We start from the raw sequence: 19,615 nt of genomic DNA on the forward strand, positions 1-19,615 counted from the left end.
CGATTGATCAACTCCGAGGACCATGATTGGTCGTTCTCGGGAGCGGTGACTGATTGGTCGGTTTCTGGGGCGGCGATTGGCCAACAGGGATGGCGGCTTTCGATCGGTCAAGTCTAGGAGCATTGATTGGTCAGTTTGGACGGTAATTTTGATTGGCCAATAGAAGTGGATTGGCTGTCTCCCAGGTTTGGGCCATTGAGCCTCGTTGTGTTCCATGTGTGGGGCCGAGGAAGAGGCGAGCTTTGGTGTTTGATTTCTCGCTGGGGAATTTTCTAGGGTTTATTCTTGATTGCGTGGCTGCTTAATTATTGGTCTTACTGCTAACTTAATTCTGCTTTTCCTCTTTCAGAAATTTTATTCCGTTTCCAGATCTGTATGAAAACGTCATAAATCGAGCTGTGTGTTTGTTTACTTTCAGCTGTTGAACAGGATGAGTGCTGAACGTAATCTGTAAGTTATGGAGCAAAGTTTATTTGTAGCTCAGTCTATATTTCAAAATCTGGTTTTGTACTTTAATTTTTGAAAGTCACTTTAGGTGAAAGAGATTAAAGAGTTTTGCAGAGCTTCATGGCTCCTTGAGCCTCTCTGGGGAAAGAACCTGCACCCTTGGATTTCGTCAGTTCTGGCCATCTCATCCAGTTTCTTGAAGTAGTAGGTTGCTGATTTGCCCGAATGCTTACGTCTTTTCCTATGTAGAGAATACTTAAAGCGAACTAGATTGAGATACCACTACCTCGAATTTGGCATTGCCAGGACCGGTTCAGTTGCATGTCTGAATTCTCTAATATAATTGAATATTGATGCTAAGTTTTAAAGTTATTCATTTATTTTAGTTATCTTGTTAAATTGTAAGTTATTGTTTGGGTGTTATAGGTCTGGGAAATGTTAAGATTTGGTGCAGTAGACTAATTGTCTACCCTTTTTAAGTATGGGATGGAATGAAAAATAGAGGACTTGAACTAATCTTAGACTCATGTACTACCAATAACTAGGTCACTTTATTCAGAAAGGTGTTGTTTGATCCCTTGGATTTCTCTAATGTGAATTAATTTTCTGTTTTGTAATTACAGGGATGATGAGGATACTTTTAAAATTTTGATTGCAACTGATCTTCATCTGGGCTATTTGGAAAAAGATGCCATAAGGGGTAATGATACCCTTGTTACTTTTGATGAGATTTTAAGATGTGCACAGGAAAATGTGGTAAGTCACCATTTACAGTGTTAATGTTGTGTAATAACACTAGCAATCATTCAAGCAATTATTGCTGTATCTCAGTCAGAATTCCTAACCTGTTGCAGGAGTCTATAGTTTATTTGAAATTTAGTATTAACTACAACAAAATACTTACGATAATTTTAAATGAGTTGTGTGAGTGTTTTAGTTAAGAGTTAAAGAACAGCAAATTATATTCATGTAGCATGTAGAAAAGAAAAGGTATCCCAAGGTAATTCACAAAGGTCAAACCCTAGGCTGCTTCAGGTTCCAAAAATGCAAAGTGTTGAAGAAGTGAAGCAAGTGAAGCACTTGGTGACTTGAAGCCAGTATTGATTATTGAAGCTGAGATACTGCCAGGAATAGGTATAGAATGAGTACATTTGAGATAACAGGAGAGTTTTATATAAATTAAAAGTTACGAATGGTCAACAGAGCCTCAAAGTGGCAAAGGTGTATTTGACTACTCTTGAGATTCATACTTACAGTTTCCATTATAAATGGAAGGAGAAACTTCTTCACCCAAAGACTTGTGAGCCTGTGGAATTCTCAGCTACAGAAAGTGATTGAGCCTAAAACATTGAAAGTTTTGAAGGAGTTAGATTTAGTTCCTGGGTTCCAAAGGGATCAAAGGATATGGTGAAAGAAAGAACAAGGTACTGAGTAGAATGATCAGCCAAGATCCTATTGAATAGTGGAGGAAGCTTGAAAGGTCAAATCAATAATTTTAACATGCCAAGGAACTGTATGTCATAGAATTGAATGTAAATCATATTTTATTTCATATTCCTTGAATTACAACTATAAATTATATTTGGCCAATAGATCTTTAACCAAGAATATGGTCATCCCACTTTTAATTACACTTTGGTTTGTAGTGTACTTTCTTTCACTTTGCAATGAACTGGGACTTTTTGTTCTGTTTTAAAGATGCGATATAGATGTAAGTTGTTAAATGCTGTTGATCTTGACCACTGGTCCTTGAATGAAAAGAATGTTTTTTTTGTCATATATTGTTGCATTTAAGATAGATCCCTCACAGTTGTGAATTTGTTTACAAATTATTCAATATTTTTGAACTATTGGCAGAATCTTCTGTTGAGCCTACATTTCCTGATTGTGGATTCTGTCATACTTGCTTTAGTTTTACTCTGAAGATTGTGTATAATATTTTTCTTCAATTGACCTTCATGCTTAATTTCTTGAGTAAAAATATGAGGGAGGCAGGAGTTCATGGTTGAATTATTGTAACTCAAAGCTGTTTGTTTTTGTTGCTCACTATCTGAAAGAATAATTGACTTGACTTTACCCGGGCTGCTCTGAACTTAGCTGCTGAGCACCAAGGCATAGCTTGGTCAGGAAAGCTGTTTTACTGAGAAGCCACAAAAGTTCTGCTCAGATGCTAAATTGAGAATTTTCATGATCTGTTGGACGCATTTGCACATTTGTGGGCGGCACGGTGGCACAGTGGTTAGTCACAGCACCTGAGACCCGGGTTCAATTTCCGACTCAGGCGACTGACTGTGTGGAGTTTGCACATTCTCCCCGAGTCTGCGTGGGTTTCCTCCGGGTGCTCCGGTTTCCTCCCACAGTCCAAAGATGTGCAGGTCAGGTGAATTGGCCATGCTAAATTTCCCGTGGTGTTAGGTAAGGGGTAAATGTAGGGATATGGGTGGGTTGCGCTTCGTCGGGTCGGTGTGGACTTGTTGGGCCGAAGGGCCTGTTTCCACACTGTAAGTAATCTAATCTAATCTAATATTGTGTCAGACAATTGTTACAATATGTCATTTAATTAGTCTAACATTTAGTGTAGAAAATAGTTCTTGCAGCTAAACGGAAACTTTGCATTTACATTATTTTTGCTTTGCATCAGCCAGAATTGAGACAGAAATGTATTTTATTCCATTTCTTTCCTCCACCTAGGTAGATTTTATATTGTTGGGTGGTGATCTCTTTCATGAGAACAAACCTTCTCGCAAGACATTGCATACCTGTATGGAGCTATTGAGAAAATATTGCATGGGCGATAATCCAATACACTTCGAAATTTTAAGTGACCAGTCAGTTAATTTTGCTTTTAGCAAGTAAGTACTTTCTGATTTTAGACATTTTAAGTTTATAATTTATTAAGTTCAGTTTTCCTGGTGACTGATATAATCAAATTACCATTCTTGCCAAGAAATGTAAGTATAGAGAATTAGCGAGTTTTGAGAAGATTTGTCGCTCAGATTGAGGTTCTGGATGTAAGTTTGTTTGCTGAGCTGAAAGGTTCATTTTCAGACATTTCATCACCATGCTAGGAAACGTCATCAGTGAGCCTCCAGTGAAGCATTGGTGGTATGGCCCGCTTTTTATTTATGTGTTTAGATATCCTTGGATTGGTGATGTCATTTCCTGTTCTTTTTCTCAGGGCATGGTAAATGGGATCCAAGTCAACGTGTTTGTGATAAAATTCCATTTGGAGTGCCATGCTTCTAGGAATTCTCGTGCATGTCTCTGGCTTGTCTTAGGATGGATGTGTTATCCCAGTTGAAGTGGTGTCCTTCCTCATCTGTATGTAAAGATACTAGTGAGAGTGCGTCATGTCTTTTTGTGGCTAGTTGATGTTTATGTATCCTGGTGACTAGTTTTCTACCTCTTTGTCCAATGTAGTTTTTGTTACAGTTCTTGCAAGGTATTTTGTAAATGATATTGGTTCTGCGTGTTGTCTATATAGGGCCTTTAAAGTTCATTAGTTGCAGTTTAGTGTGTTGGTGGGTTTGTGGGCTACCATAATGCCAAGAGATCTGAGTAGGCTGCAGTCATTTCTGAGATGTTTTTGATGTAGGGGAGAGTGGCTAGGGTTTCTGCATGCTCTTTGCTTGTTTGGGTTTGTTGCTGAGAAATCGGCGGACTGTGTTCATTGGGTATGTGTTCTTTTTGAATACACTGTATAGGTGACTTTCCTCTGCTATTTGTAGTTCCTCTGTGCTGCAGTGTGTGGTGGCTCATTGAAATAACGTTTACTGCAGTTCCTTTGTGGATGTTGGGATGATTGCATCTATAGTTCAGTATCTGATCCTTTGACATAACAGCCCTATTCACATCCATTAACGTCAATCTGACCAAGGAGACACTGACTACATTATTAGAAGAATCAAAGGCACATACACCAAACACCACCAACTTCATCAGCAAATACAACATCGTCAAGCTATTGGACCTATGCCGTACCACCCACTTCACCTTCAACAACAAAACCTACAGACAAGCCAATGGAACACCCATGGGATCTCCGATATCAAGGTTCCTAGCAAAGGCAGTAATGCAGAGACTCGAACAAACAGCTATGCCAACCATCCAAACCAAACTTTGGGTCCGCTACGTGGATGCCATTTGTCATCACTAAATGAAACAAATTAGAGGAAGCCTTCAAGAACCATCAATAATACTCTTACTGGCATAAAATTACTAAAGAGGATGAAAACAACAACAAACTGCCATTCCTAGATGTCGCAGTAGAGCGAACAGCAAATGGGGAACTTCAAACCAGCGTCTACAGGAAAACAACACGTACAGGCCAAACACTGAACTACAGGAGCAATCCTCTCAACCCCCACAAACAGAGCTGCATTCGAGCATTATTTCAATGAGCCACTACACACTGCAGCACAGAAGAACTACGAAGAGCAGAGGAAAATCACCTATATAGTGTATTCAAAACAAACCCAAACAAGCAGACAAAACGCATGCAGAACCCCTAGCCACTCCTGCCCTACATCAAAGGCATCTCAGAAATGACTGCCAAACTACTCAGACATCTTAGCATCATGGTAGTCCATAAACCCACTAGCACACTAAATTACAGCTAATGAACTTTAAAGATCCAATACAGACAACAAGCAAAACTAATGTCATTTACAAAATACCTTGCAAGAACTGTAGCAAACAATACATTGGACAAATGGGCAGAAAATTAGCCACCAAGGTACATAAACATCAACTAGCCACAGAAAGACATGACCCACTCTCACTAGTATCTTTACATACAGATGAGGAAGGACACCACTTCAACTGGGACAACACATCCATCCTAAGACAAGCCAAACAGAGACGCCCGCGAGAATTCCTAGAAGCATGGCACTCCAACTGGAACTCTTATCAAATTGACTTGGACCCCATTTACCATGCCCTGAGAAAAAGAACAGGAAACGACGTCACTGCAGGAAATGACCAAGGAAACCTAAACACATAAATAAAAAGCGGGCCTTACCACCAGTGCTTCACTGGAGGCTCACTGATGTTACCTAGTAGAGTGATGAAACATCTGGAAACAAACCTTCCAACTCCACGAGCAAGCTTGCATCAAATATAGAGAATCTTGTGATAGTTAAATGAACTGTAAAATCTAAGTGTTCTCACCATCTCTTAAGCTTTTTATCTTTTCGAATTGTTATTTCGTTGCATAATAATTTTAAGAATAAACTATAGTGGGTTGCTTTAGTAAAACAATCCAACGTAGAATCTGGGAACAATCAAGTTCTCCTGGGGTGGTGTCTGCTGATCATATTTTTGTTCATGTAGTAAAATCCAATAAGCAATTAAATTAATGTTGGCGTGAACAGGTATGTTATGCAAAAGTACTTATTTTTGCCTAGTAGCATGACACCTTTTAGGACACTTTAATTTATGTCTGCTAGTACTGAGTATGCTGAATTGGCATCTGGATGGTTGAACTGGAGGATTGAAATTTTGCCTTTCTAAATATTTTTCCATTTTAGTGTCTTATTTAGTTTTGTTCAATTTTGCTACATATTTGCTCAACTTACTTGTAGTGATTTGCCAGTGTGCAAAGAACTCTTTCTCTTGTATACAATGGAGTCATGGAAGTTCCCTCTCTAAGATTAAAGAACAGCTTCTGAATGTTTTCTATATCTTGCTAAAACAAAATATATTTGAGATAAATTAACTTGTTTTAGTTTGCTTATTTTTCTGTAAATGAATCTCTAGCTGAATACTTTGCTTCTAGAATTTAAATCTTGATTTCTTGTCAAAATCACCTCACCTGCCCTAGACAATCAGTGAAAATTAAGTCAACATCTTGTTTGCATAGGAGATGTCCTTTTCCTTTCCACATTGATGAAGCACTCTTGGTGCTGCATGCTTTTGGCAGCATTGATGAGATGTTGCATTGTGCTATACAGTATAGTTAACTTGCAACTGCTACTTGAACTGGCTTGCCATGCCACTCAGTTGTACTAAAACTGCTTGAAAAAAGTCAAAAGAAAGAAAACTGAATGTGGCATCTGGCAGAATCCTAAATACAGGAAATAATAAATGCATGCCTTTTACAGCTGATCCTATAAAATCATCCTTCCTCACATCTTGTGATTTGTTGCAAAATTGGGAGAAGTGTCTCACAGATCAGTCAAGCAACGAGCTAACCCCTTCATACTAACCTAATCATATCTTGCAGTTAATGTCCTAGACATCGCCACCATCCCTCAGTGAGATAGTGTTGCACTGGTCTATCCCACCAGCAAGACAGATCCAGCAGAGGCAATGTGGTATTCCGGAGGGAGTGACCTTGTGGTCCTCAAATTGATTCTGAACCCAGAGAGTTTCATGGCATCAGATCAAAAATGAGCATGGAAACTTCTTGTTACTCAATTTCTCTCAGTAGTTGAACACCAATTGGAAGGAGCAGAATATATTTGAGATGGCACATCTTAGCCAAGGACAGGAATTGCTGCTGGACTATTAATCCAGAAACCCAGGTCATGTTTTGGGGACCTGCGTTTGAATCCTGTCATAGCCATTGGTGGAATTTGAATTCAGTAAAAAAATTCATTTCATTGAATGGTGACCATGAAACCATTGTTAAATGTTGGGGAAAACCCATCTGGTTCACTAATATCCATTAGGGAAGGAAGATGTCTGGTGATTCAAGAATTACAGGAATGTGCTGAAGAATAAGCAATAAATGTAGCCAGTGATACCCACATTCTGTGAATGACTGAACACCATCCCCAAGACTGGCTCAGTTATACCACTACTAACCAAGTTGGCTATATTCTTAAGGACATGCTAAATTGAGCAAAATTGGTCTCATTGCATTGTGTTCTTTTGGAAAATACTATTTTTTGGTAAATATTGGAACTGCTTGGCATATGGCATAACTAAATCTGCAACATCTTCAAATCAACTACTGGGATGATGTCAGGACCTTTGCCATACACCGTGCTTCAGAAGAATTAAAAAAGGACTATCAAGCAGCACAGAATTAATCTCACCAGTGTTCAGTTTGAGTTCTGCTTGGGCTGCTCAACCTTTGGTCTAATTATAAATTTAATCAAACATGGATGAGTGTGTTGAGTTCCAGATGTGAGGTAAAAATGACTGTCCTTGACATCACAGCAGCAGTTGATTATGTGTGGTATCAAGAAGCCACAGCAAAACTGGAGACAATGAGAATTTGGTTGGCAGGGGGATGGTGATGAGATGGAAACTCTCCACTGGTCGGTGTCGCAGCTAACACAAAGATGAATGTGGTTGTTGAAGGTCTATCAGTTCTAGTACATGTCTACAGTAGTTATTCAGAGGAGTGTCAGGCCCTGCCATTTTTAACTGCTTCATCATAAGTTCAAAAGTGGAGATGTACGCTGAGCACTTTACAACACTGAACCAGTCCATATACAAATGCAGCAAGATCTGGAGAACATATCCAGGCTTGAGCTGAAAATTGACAAGCATCATTCATGCCACACAAGTGCCCGGCAAGTACCATCTCAATCAAGAGAGAATCTAGGCATCACTTCAGGACATTCAATGGTATTTCCCAGTGGAATCTCCCACGATTGATATACTGGGGTTACCAAAGACCGGAAAGGTAGCTGAACCATTATAAAGACTGTGGCTAGATGAAGCTGGGAATTCTGCAGCGAGTAATTCACCTGTTGAGTTTCTAAAGCCTGTTTCCCATACACAAAGGATACAGGCTTTAGGTTGAGAGTGTGATGGAGTACTTTCCACTTGCCCGGATAAGTGCATTTCTAACAACGCTTCAGAATTTTAACACAGTCCAGGACAAAGAAATCAACTTGATCGATTCTCTACTCATAACCTTGAACGTTTATTGTCTCGACAACCAACGTATCAACAAATGGTGGATTAATTATATGATGCACTCCAGGAACCTGCCAAGGCTCCATTCTACAGCACATTAAAACCCAGAATCCAGTTCAATGTACCAAAACAATGTTCTTCAATCTATTAAACAATTGATTTAATTCCCTTCCAAAATGCTTTCTCCAATATTTAAGTTAGCTAAGCATTTTAAGGATATCTTGATGAGTACAGTGAATTTGACCTCCAGACCATCACAGTTGAATGTGATTGTATCCTTGAACAACTTGAACCACATTATTTAACCCAGCAAATTGAGATCAACTTGTTCCAATTACAGGTCGTACTGCTATTATGCACGTTTTGTCAATTTGAATTCACTGTAAGGCAATTGATGAATAGGGGACGCTGGTTCTAAAAAATAAACTTTTAAGACGTGTTGGTATAGTGTGTTTGCATGAGCAACACTTTAAGTGTTATTTGTATTGTGATTCTTAGATAGCGTGGGATCGCACAGGAACACACTTATCGCACCAGAGAAGAAATGACTACCACACTAGCTGAGATTAATTCAGCACAAATTGGAAATTAAACCTGAGGCTCCTCACAAAAATAAAGAGCAAACTGTGTAAAATAAAACAGTACACCTAGGCCAACATTTCTTGCTTATTCTTTGTTGATCTTGTGAAGGTGGTGGGGAGCTGCTGTCTTGAACTTCTGCCATAGGTTCAGGTAGGTGCAGCCACAGTGCTACAAAGGAGTGCCAGGACTTTGCTTGACCATGAAGGAACAGTTATATGAATATTGCTAACAAAAGAATCCATTTTATTGAAGCTTTTTATTTTGCATTCATCAGGGCAATTCACAATATAAGGGAAAAACAACATTTATACTGTATGGGAGGAGCATGCTGATTGGTTGGCAAGTGAATTCTGGTTGATAGAGATGGTGTCAGGAGAACACACCAATTAATAATGATTGACAGTTAATTCCTAGGCTCTGATAGCAAAGATCTGGTTCCAACCAAGGCTGGTGTATGTGACTTGAAGAGCTGTTACCCCAGTATATATACTGTTCTTGTCCTTCAAGGGGCAAAGTTTGGGCTTGGTTTTTTAATAAAAAACTGAAACCACTTTGCTGTTATAACTTTTTTTTTACAGATTTCCATGGGTAAATTATCATGACGGAAACTTAAACATCTCTACTCCAGTTTTCAGTATTCATGGTAACCATGACGATCCTACAGGGGTAAGATTCATTTATTTTGTAAACTGAAATTACAGAATCATAATGGTAGAAAGCAGCATTTGGTCTTTCTCATCCATGCTGGCTTTTTTTAGACCAAAGTTGTAATGCTTGACCAAAGGCACAGTGCAACTATTGCTTAAAGGTTTGTGTACAAGTTGATACCTTTTACTGAAAACTTGTAGACTTTGACAAGGGACATCCAGTGAAAAGGAAGAAGAACTAGTCTGCTTCATCTGAACTGCAATGAGGAAGAATTTCATGAAATCTTAGCATGATGACAGCAAGCCAGATGGTCTCCACATGTATTGAGTCTGACTAACTCTCTGCAAAAGTAAGCAAACTGGTTCCACTTCCTTAAGCTTCTTCATAAGTCTTGAAATTTGGATTCCCTTTGGTACTTATTGAATTCCTTCTTGAAAGCCACAACTGAATCTGCCCTTGTCAGCCATTTAGGCAATACAAGTAGATCAAAATGGAAGATGATAAAATATGTCACCTTTCTAATTATTTTCACTGTCTGGTCCTTGACCTTGTATGATTGAACAAATGTTGATGTTGCCCCTGTGAAAGAAGTATTTGAGAGATTTAAAAAAAAATTCTGAAGTTGCAGCTTTATCATTTCGTGAAATTGTACATGGCAGCATAATATGTTTGCTCAGTAGAATTGGCTTTTAGATTGATGAAAAGTAGTGCCTAGAGCAATAGCTTCAATCAACAAAGAGTTAAGTGATAAATAAAGGTAAGGGAATAGTGGCATTTCCATGACTGTATATGAGAAAGACATGAGCCAGGAGAGGACCCAAACAGGCAGGCAGTATCTGTGTGAGAATCGAGCAAAATGAGGGCCCAGGAGGAGGTTGACTGGTGACAGAACTGTGTATGACTTGTGAGCAAAGTTAAGATGAGCAGCAAGAGTGCAAAGTTCTCAGAAACAGCAGTCAGTGTCATGGAGAAAATGTAGAGAATCACCAGGAAACGCAGAGAGTTCTTCAAGAAATAGGTCTTTTATTTGCAAACAAAAAACCGTGACATTGAGAAAGCAGATTCTCAAGTGCCCATGAACCTCAGGGTCCGTAGTTTTTTTTATCATGTTTCCGTTAGCTTATCAGCATGTCCAACTAAATTAATCAAAGTACCTCACTCTAGCTACACAATAAACCAGTGACGTTAGTTCCTATCATCTCTTTAGTTGTGCCCCTATAGATTTTCCTACATTCTATTTAATGTTATTCTAATGCCATGATTAGATATTTATTGTCAATAGTCTCCAGCAGACTGACTCTACTAACTATTAATTAGATATTAAATGTCATGTCCCAAATATTCATGGTCCCAATCTTGTCATAATGATACTCAACAAGTGAGGCTAACTTTACTAACTTTGTTATTTAATCTTGCCATAGTGACCTTTCAGCCTCAACCTTACTCTGCAAATTGGTGGAAGAGCATTCCACTATTCTAATTCCATCTTGCATTCCACAGACCCCTTGCAACAGATCAGCAGTGGAGTCCATGCTTTAACCCTTCCCATTCTTTCATGCTCTTTATTTTCCACACCAGCAGCAGAGCTGCTTCTACAAAATCAAAGTATAATGCTATAAGAAATTGCTGGGTATGTCTGCCTTTGTTTCTTTTGACTTCTTATAACACGGGGTAAACCCTTCTGCTAATTTAAACCAGACACCCAGAAAAGCTCACCTCTCCTTGTAATGTGTTAAAGTATGAGTGACAGAGAACCATCCAAATTTCGCTATGTAAAGAAAAAAAATAACAATTTATTCATTAACTTTGAAAGAGAACATTAAATAACAACTATTTACACTATAAACCTCCTTTGTCTTAACAATTTATCAATCTCCCACTCGAAAATAATATTACAACCCAGCCACAACTCTGTTCATGAATCTTTGGAATTTGGCAGGGGTGTTCTTCATTCCAAGTGGCATCATTTTGAATTGGTCTAGCCCATTTGTGGTAAAAAAATGTAGAAATTTCTATTGCTTTCTCTGGTAAAGGTATCTGAGGTAACTGGTTGTGAGGTAACTGGTTTCTCCAACTTTCTTGATACAGTCTTCTAATCTTGGTACTGAATATGAGTTCAATTTTGTTACGATGTTGACATTCCAATAGTCCACGCAAAATCGTTGAGCCCCATCAGGTTTGGAAACCAACATGATCAGCACACTCCACTCATTCTGATTAGGTTCAGTGATATCTTGGTTGAGCATCGTGTCCACTTCCTTCTGGACTTGTCTGGCTTTGAAAGGATTAAGCATATAGGGGTTTTATCAGAACAGCATTACCTACATCTACCTCACGCTCAGTAGCATTCATCCTCCCCATCTTATTCCTACATATGTCCTGATACTGCTATAACAAACTTTTCAGCTGCGTTCTTTGCTCCTGAGACAGAGAGTTTGCTAACCTAACCCACTCTTCAAGGACTTCCTCATTGTTTAATGTATTTTGAGGCACATCAAATTCCACAACATCTGGATTTGATTCATCACTCTGTGGGCAGTAACTAACACCTGTTTCTCCAGTTCCTTCTCTCTATTATGACAAGGTTTCAACATGTTCACATGACATACCCGATACAGTTTTTTTCCAGTCTGACTCAACTTTTTCTCAATTTGAGAGAGACCACTAAACCTGGCTTTGAAGGGATCTCCTACCACTGGTAACAATACTAATACATCATCCCTATGGAAAATGTCCGAATCTCAGAATTTTATATCTGCCACCTGCTTCATTCTATGTTGTGCCCTTTTTAGGTGCTGTTTAGCTAACTCGCCTATTTGATTTAATCTCTCCCTCACCTCTGGTACATAATCCTAGTATGTGGTCCTGTCAATTTCTCTTTAATTAATTTCAAAGGGCCTCTCTCTCTTCGTGTCTGAATATGAACTCAAAGGGAGTAAACTGAGTGGATTTATTTGGGGCGTCTCTTATGGCAAATAATATGAATAGGATACCTTTACCCCAATCATTTGGATAATCCTAACAGTATACTGACAACATGGTCTTCAGGGTCTGATGCCATCTTTCTAAAGCTCAGGGATACACACTTGATTTAAAATGCTGCATACCTAAGCTACCCATGACTTCCTTAAACAGCCTAGCAGTAAAATTAGACCCTTGGTCTGATTGAACTTTTCTAGGTAGCCCATACTGGGTAAAGAAAGCTACTAACTCCTCTACCACCCTTTTTGCATTAATACTCCATGATGGAATTGCCTCCGGAAATCTGGTAGACACATCCATTAGGGTTCGCAAAACTAGGTCCCAGTTTTGGTTCTCGACACAATTAATCACAACCCGCATGAAAAGTTCTACAAATGCGGGAATTGGCAACAAACATGCTGGTTTTATGACTGCCTGTGGCTTCCTATCATTTGGCATGTATGACATGTACGGCAAAAGTTAACCACATTCTTGTGCATTCCACGCCAATGGAAATGTTTTTGTACCTTAGCCTGACCTTGTGCCCCTCGGTGACCTCCTACATGTAGTTAATGTGCTACCCATAACACTTGCTGTCTGTATGCTACCGGCAACACAATCTGGTGCACTTCTGCCCATTTCTCCTCTGCATTAACCTGTAGTTGATGGTGTCTATTTTCGTCTTAGGATTCTATCTTTCAGTCAATAACCCTCAGAAAATTTCTCTGCCTCCTTTTCTAAGTACGCATCCCCATATATATCTTTTTTTAGCCTCGTTTTTGTGTTGCACGAATATTAGTCTTTCAGGACTAAAGAGTTCTGCCTGTCCCTCTGCCTGTTCAGATTTTTCCTGCACCAATATGACAAACAGGGTGTCCGTTAACTGAACCTCAAATCCTTCATCTTTCTCTTTAGTTTTTGCTTTGTGCTGTGACTTATGGTAGTGGGATCTTGATACTACACAATCTGGGAAAATACAAGGGTATTTTTCTTTTACCCCCTCAATTGCCTGGTCTTCCTTGAGCTTCTCCACAACAAGGGCTGTCACTCCCACCTTGGAGCCTGCTGAATTGTTTTCAAGAACAAACTGGATTCCTGGAACTGACACTCTGTCAATCACTCTCACTATTAACTTCCCCAGTCTTGAGTTGGCACTCCAACCTGAGCGCTAAATTTCAGTCCATCTATTGCACAAATTCCCACTCTATCCGGTAACAGGTCAGAAAGAATGCAAATATGTTCATCTCTTAGTATAGACTGATTAGATCCTGTATCTCTCAAAATTATAACTTCTTGTCCTTCTCCCCCTGTTCTTTGAGTAAACTTTACCCAAAGAGGTAGATTCTTTATAGAGATCAGGCACTAACTCCATACCCAGCCCCTGCCTAGGCACTGTCCTGGAGCTCCACGACTTTTCTTGGGGTTTCCTTTACTACTTCCACTAATGCCGGCTTACCTTCTTTTACCACATCTTTTCCCACACTGCCTTTCTTTGACAACCAGCACTGTAATTTTTCGTGTCCCACTTTACCACAGTGGAAGCACCTGAGGCCTTTCACCTCCTTTCAACCCTCTTGGGCTTTTTTTAAGTTGTGGTAAACAATTACCGGAGTTTTCTACTCTGTTTCATAGTGTAGGATCTCCCCATCTCCCAACTTCTATCCCTCGCAGGATGAAATTCTTGCCAGAAGCTAAACCTTCTAGGAGAAAGTGAGGACTGCAGGTGCTGGAGATCAGTGCTGAAAATGTGTTGCTGGAAAAGCGCAGCAGGTCAGGCAGCATCCAAGGAGCAGGAGAATCGATGTTTCGGGAATGAGCCCTTCTTCAGGAAGCTAAACCTTGTCTGATGCCCTAGCATGCATTCATCTGCCATGTCATAGAGATGTACAGCATGGAAACAGACCCTTTGGTCCAACCCGTCCATGCTGATCACCTATCCCAACCCCATCTAGTCCCACTTGCCAGCGCCCGGCCCATATCCCTCCAAACCCTTCCTATTCATATACCCATCCACATGCCTCTTAAATGTTGCAATTGTACCAACCTCCACCACATCTTCTGGCAGCTCATTCCATATACGTATACGTACCACCCTCTGCGTGAAAAAGCTGCCCCTTAGGTCTCTTTTATATCTTTCCCCTATCTCCCTAAATCTATGCCCTCTAGTTCTGGACTCTCTGACCCCAGGGAAAAGGCTATCTATTTATCCTATCCATGCCCCTCATAATTTTGTAAACCTCTATAAGGTCACCCCTCAGCCTCTGATGCTTCAGGAAAAACAGCCCCAGCCTGTTCAGCCTCTCCCTGTAGCTCCGATCCTCCAACTCTGGCAACATGCTTGTAAATCTTTTCTGAACCCTTTCAAGTTTCACAACATCTTTCCGATAGGAAGGAGACCAGAATTGCATGCAATATTCCAACAGGCCTAACCAATGTCCTGTACAGCCGCAACATGACCTCCCAACTCCTGTACTCAATACTCGGACCAATAAAGAAAAGCATACCAAACGCCTTCTTCACTATCCTATCTACCTGCGACTCCACTTTCAAGGAGCTATGAACCTGCACTCCAAGGTCTCTTTGTTCAGCAACACTCCCTAGGACCTTACCATTAAGTGTATAAATCCTGCTAAGATTTGCTTTCCCAAAATGCAGCACCTCACATTTATCTGAATTAAACTCCATCTACCACTTCTCAGCCCATTGGCCCATCTGGTCCAGATCCTGTTGTAATATGAGGTTACCCTCTTTGCCGTCCAGTACACCTCCAGTTTTGGTGTCATCTGCAAACTTACTAACTGTACCTCTTATGCTCGCATCCAAATCTTGTCTGCTGCCCTTCTTATTTCCTGAACTTTCTGTTCATCCACCTGAATTCTTATCGTCCCCCGGAAGTGAGTTTTTAAACTCTTCCAGCAGAATAATTTCTCATAGATTTCATTGGTCCTATCTATTTTTAATGCCTACGTCCATCTATCAAAATGACTGTGTTTAATTCTTTTGAACTCAACATAAGCCTGACCTGGTACCTTCTTAAGGATTCTGAGCCGCTGCCTAAATGCTTCTGTAACCAATTCATTAGCACTTAAAATAGCCTGTTTGTCCTCTTCATAATCTCTTGACCCCTTATCCAACAATGCTACAAATACCTCACTAGCTCCATTTCTCTTCTCTCTTTTTCTCTCACCCTTTCTTATATCTCTCTTTGCTCAGCTAAGAATCTTCCCTTTTTTTCTTTTACCTTTCTTTTTCTCTTTTTCTCTCTCTCTCTCTCCCTTTCTCTTTCCTCTCTCTCTCTCTCTTATAACTCCATTGTCCTCAACTGTAATTTAAGTTTTTCTAACTCTACTGCACTTGTCTGTTTCTCTGACACACCTAAGTGTTTGAGTAATTCCCTTACGATTTCAACTTTACTTCTGTCCTTTGTTAAACGCAATTCTAAACTCTTTATTAGTCTAAAAGTAAGGTTTTTTTTCCTTCTAAACTTTCTTAGCAAATTTGGGAATCATATTCCAATCCCAGAACCCCTTTAGCAATTTTGAGTCTTTTTTTTTCACTTTTAATTTAACCAACCACAAGTAACCATAATTAAACAAATTGTCTCACCTACGTTTTTATTTAAAGATCTCGGTCACTAATGGGCAAGTGTTGAAATCTGCTGGGATCTTTCATACCCCAAATCTATTCAAATCTGTCCAAATCTCAGACTGGATATATCTCAACCCGTCTAAATCCTGGACAAGTCCCCAAACATGGGGTAAACCCTTCTGCTAATTTAAACCAGATACCCAGAAAAGCTCACCCCATCTCATAATCTGTTAAAATGAATGACAGAGAACTAGGAGGAGAAGGTGAGGACTGTAGATGCTGGAGATCAGAGCTGAAAATGTGTTGCTGGAAAAGCGCAGCAGGTCAGGCAGCATCTAAAGAACAGGAGATTCGATGTTTCGGGCATAAGCCCTTCATCAGGAATGAGGAAAGTGTGTCCAACAGGCTAAGATAGAAGGTAGGGAGGAGGGACTTGGGAGGGGCGTTGGAGATGCGATAGGTGGAAGGAGGTCAAGGTGAGGGTGATAAGCTGGAGTGGGGTAGGGGGCGGAGAGGTCAGGAGAAGATTGCAGGTTAGGAAGGCGGTGCTGAGTTTGAGGGATTTGACTGAGACAAGGTAGGGGGAGGGGAAATGAGGAAACTGGAGAAATCTGAGTTCATCCCTTGTGGTTGGAGGGTTCCTAGGCGGAAGATGAGGCGCTCTTCCTTCAACCGTCGTGTTGTTATGGTTTGGCGATGGAGGAGTCCAAGGACCTGCATGTCCTTGGTGGAGTGGGAGGGGGAGTTGAAGTGTTGAGCCACGGGGTGGTTGGGTTGGTTGGTCCGGGTGTCCCAGAGGTGTTCTCTGAAACGTTCCGCAAGTAGGCGGCCTGTCTCCCCAATATAGAGGAGGCCACATCGGGTGCAGCGGATGTAATAGATGATGTGTGTGGAGGTGCAGGTGAATTTGTGGCGGATGTGGAAGGATCCCTTGGGACCTTGGAGAGAAGTAAGGGAGGAGGTGTGGACACAAGTTTTGCATTTCTTGCGGTTGCAGGGGAAGGTGCCAGGAGTGGAGGTTGGGTTGGTGGGGGGTGTGGACCTGACGAGGGAGTCACGGAGGGAGTGGTCTTTTCGGAACGCTGTTAGGGGAGGGGAGGGAAATATATCCCTGGTGGTGGGGTCCGTTTGGAGGTGGTGGAAATGACGGCGGATGATATGCTTATGTAGAGGTTGGTGGGGTGGTAGGTGAGAACCCGTGGGGTTCTGTCCCGGTGGCGGTTGGAGGGGCGGGGCTCGTGCGGAAGAGCAGGAAGTGGAGGAGATGCGATGGAGGGCATCGTCGATCACGTCTGGGAGGAAACTGCAGTCCTTGAAGAAGGAGGCCATCTGGGCTGTACGATATTGGAACTGGTCCTCCTGGGAGCAGATGCAGCGGAGACGAAGGAATTGGGAATATGGGATGGCGTTTTTACAGGGGGCAGGGTGGGAGGAGGTGTAGTCTAGGTAGCTGTGGGAGTCAGACGGTTTATAGTAAATGTCCGTGTTTATTCGGTTGCCCGAGATAGAAATGGAAAGGTCTAGGAAGGGGAGGGAGGAGTCTGAGACGGTCCAGGTGAATTTGAGGTTGGGGTGGAAGGTGTTGGTAAAGTGGATGAACTGTTCAACCTCCTCGTGGGAGCACGAGGCAGCGCCGATACAGTCATCGATGTAGCGGAGGAAAAGGTGGTGCCAGTGTAGTTGCGGAAGATGGACTGTTCCACATATCCTACGAAGAGGCAGGCATAGCTGGGGCCCATGCGGGTGCCCATGGCTACTCCTTTGGTTTGGAGGAAGTGGGAGGATTGGAAAGAGAAGTTGTTCAGGGTGAGGACCAGTTCAGTCAGTCGAAGGAGGGTGTCAGTGGAAGGGTACTGGTTGGTACGTCGGGAAAGGAAGAAGCGGAGGGCTTTGAGTCCTTCGTGATGGGGGATGGAGGTGTACAGGGACTGGATGTCCATGGTGAAGATAAGGCGTTGGGGACCGGGGAAGCAAAAATCATGGAGGAGGTTTAGGGTATGGGTGGTGTCCCGAATGTAGGTGGGGAGTTCTTGGACTAAGGGGGACAGGACCGTGTCGAGGTATGCAGAGATGAGTTCGGTGGGGCAGGAGCGAGCTGAGGCAATGGGTCGGCCGGGGCAGTCAGGTTTGTGGATTTTGGGCAGGAGGTAGAAACGGGCAGAGAACTACCCAAATTCCACTATTCAAAGAAAAACAACATTTATTCTTTAACTCCAAAAAAAACATTAAACAACAACTATCTACACAATAAGCCTCTTTTGTCTTAACACTTTACCTCCCACTTTATAACAATATACTGATCCGATAAAGCCTATATTAAATTTATAGCAAATCAATTTTCAGCACCAGTTGCCGTCTAGGTGTCAAACTTCCTCTGTCTGTAGATTTCCTCTGGATCATCTTCGGTCCTCGACTGCAAAGATTTTCATATGAAAAAGGTACCTTTCAGTGAGATGGTTAGCGGATTGTGTGTATGTGGCAGCCTCTTAGCCTCTCAGGCTAAATGCCTGTTTTTATACCAGAAAACGTTGGATCATCTCATTGGTTTGATGTTGTCAAAATTTGATTGGGCTTTAGTATCTTGGGGTACAATTTAAGCTGATTGAATTTGATTTGTTGTGGAAACATAGCAACAAATCTCACCAATTTGTTTCACAGCCAAATGTTACATCTTCAAATTATCCAGCACACTCTGTGCTGCAGTTAGCCACATGACACTTTTCAACTTTCCCTCTCTCTCACAGGACACACTTTCAACTCCACAACAGACCGAATATTTGTTTAAAACCATAAGTGTAGTTTAAAAACTTTACATTGATCATTAATATTTTAGAACTTCTAAACTGAATTTCTTCACTTGAGAGAGTTAAGGGGTTCTAGATGCTTGTTTGATATACAGGTTATTTTACAATAACGCGACAATTGTGTCCCTCTATAACCTTGCGCTATAGATTGCGCTATGGAAAACCACTATAGAAAATTGCGCTGCAGGAAACCGCTAATGGAAAATTGTTATACCCATTCAGTAGAATGTTCGCATTATTCAAACAATGTCCATAATTCCTCGATCGCATTATAGACAATTTGCGCTAACGAATGCATGTTACAGCAGAACGGCCCGTAAACATGAATAAGATTTTTCTGGTCTGTTCCGAAACTATTATAACATTCAAGCAACATTTTAAGTACTTGTTTTGCTATTGCTTCTAGCTCTATGGGCTGAGAACTGGAAAATGGGATTTGTGTAGTCTGGCACAGACATAACATGATAGGTCAAGTGGTTTTCTGTGCTGTAAACATCTGTGAGTCTGTGAGAAGATAATGATAGTAAGTCATTAACTTTTCCAATGCCAAACTACAAAATTGTAAGAAAGATGCAGTACAGGGATTGACCTAATGGCTGTACCTAGAAGAAGGTGCTATCCCACATATGCACCAGACGCTTACGATCAGCTTCATAGACCTGTTGGAGAGGTGGTGTCTCTGAAGGCTGCACTGCACTAACCTGTTGACCCTG

General features: G+C 41.1%; 1 protein-coding gene across 3 annotated transcripts in view; it reads left to right on the plus strand.

Moving 5' to 3' along the window:
• Nucleotides 1-192: 192 nt before the first annotated feature.
• The window catches only part of mre11a (MRE11 homolog A, double strand break repair nuclease), a 119,277-nt gene continuing 99,854 nt past the window's right edge, over nt 193-19,615 (plus strand). The window contains exons 1-5 of one of the 3 annotated variants that reach the window (XM_060825954.1): nt 193-245; nt 350-450; nt 1,071-1,203; nt 3,139-3,299; nt 9,480-9,567. In XM_060825954.1, the coding sequence (XP_060681937.1) occupies nt 431-450; nt 1,071-1,203; nt 3,139-3,299; nt 9,480-9,567 (402 nt within the window). In that variant the 5' untranslated portion in view covers nt 193-245; nt 350-430. Of the gene's footprint in view, nt 248-349; nt 451-1,070; nt 1,204-3,138; nt 3,300-9,479; nt 9,568-19,615 lie in introns of all 3 variants that reach the window. The other 2 variants (XM_060825953.1, XM_060825955.1) reach the window with 2 other exon arrangements.

The sequence above is a fragment of the Hemiscyllium ocellatum genome, chromosome 6, assembly GCF_020745735.1.
Source record: "Hemiscyllium ocellatum isolate sHemOce1 chromosome 6, sHemOce1.pat.X.cur, whole genome shotgun sequence".
NCBI lineage: Eukaryota > Metazoa > Chordata > Chondrichthyes > Orectolobiformes > Hemiscylliidae > Hemiscyllium > Hemiscyllium ocellatum.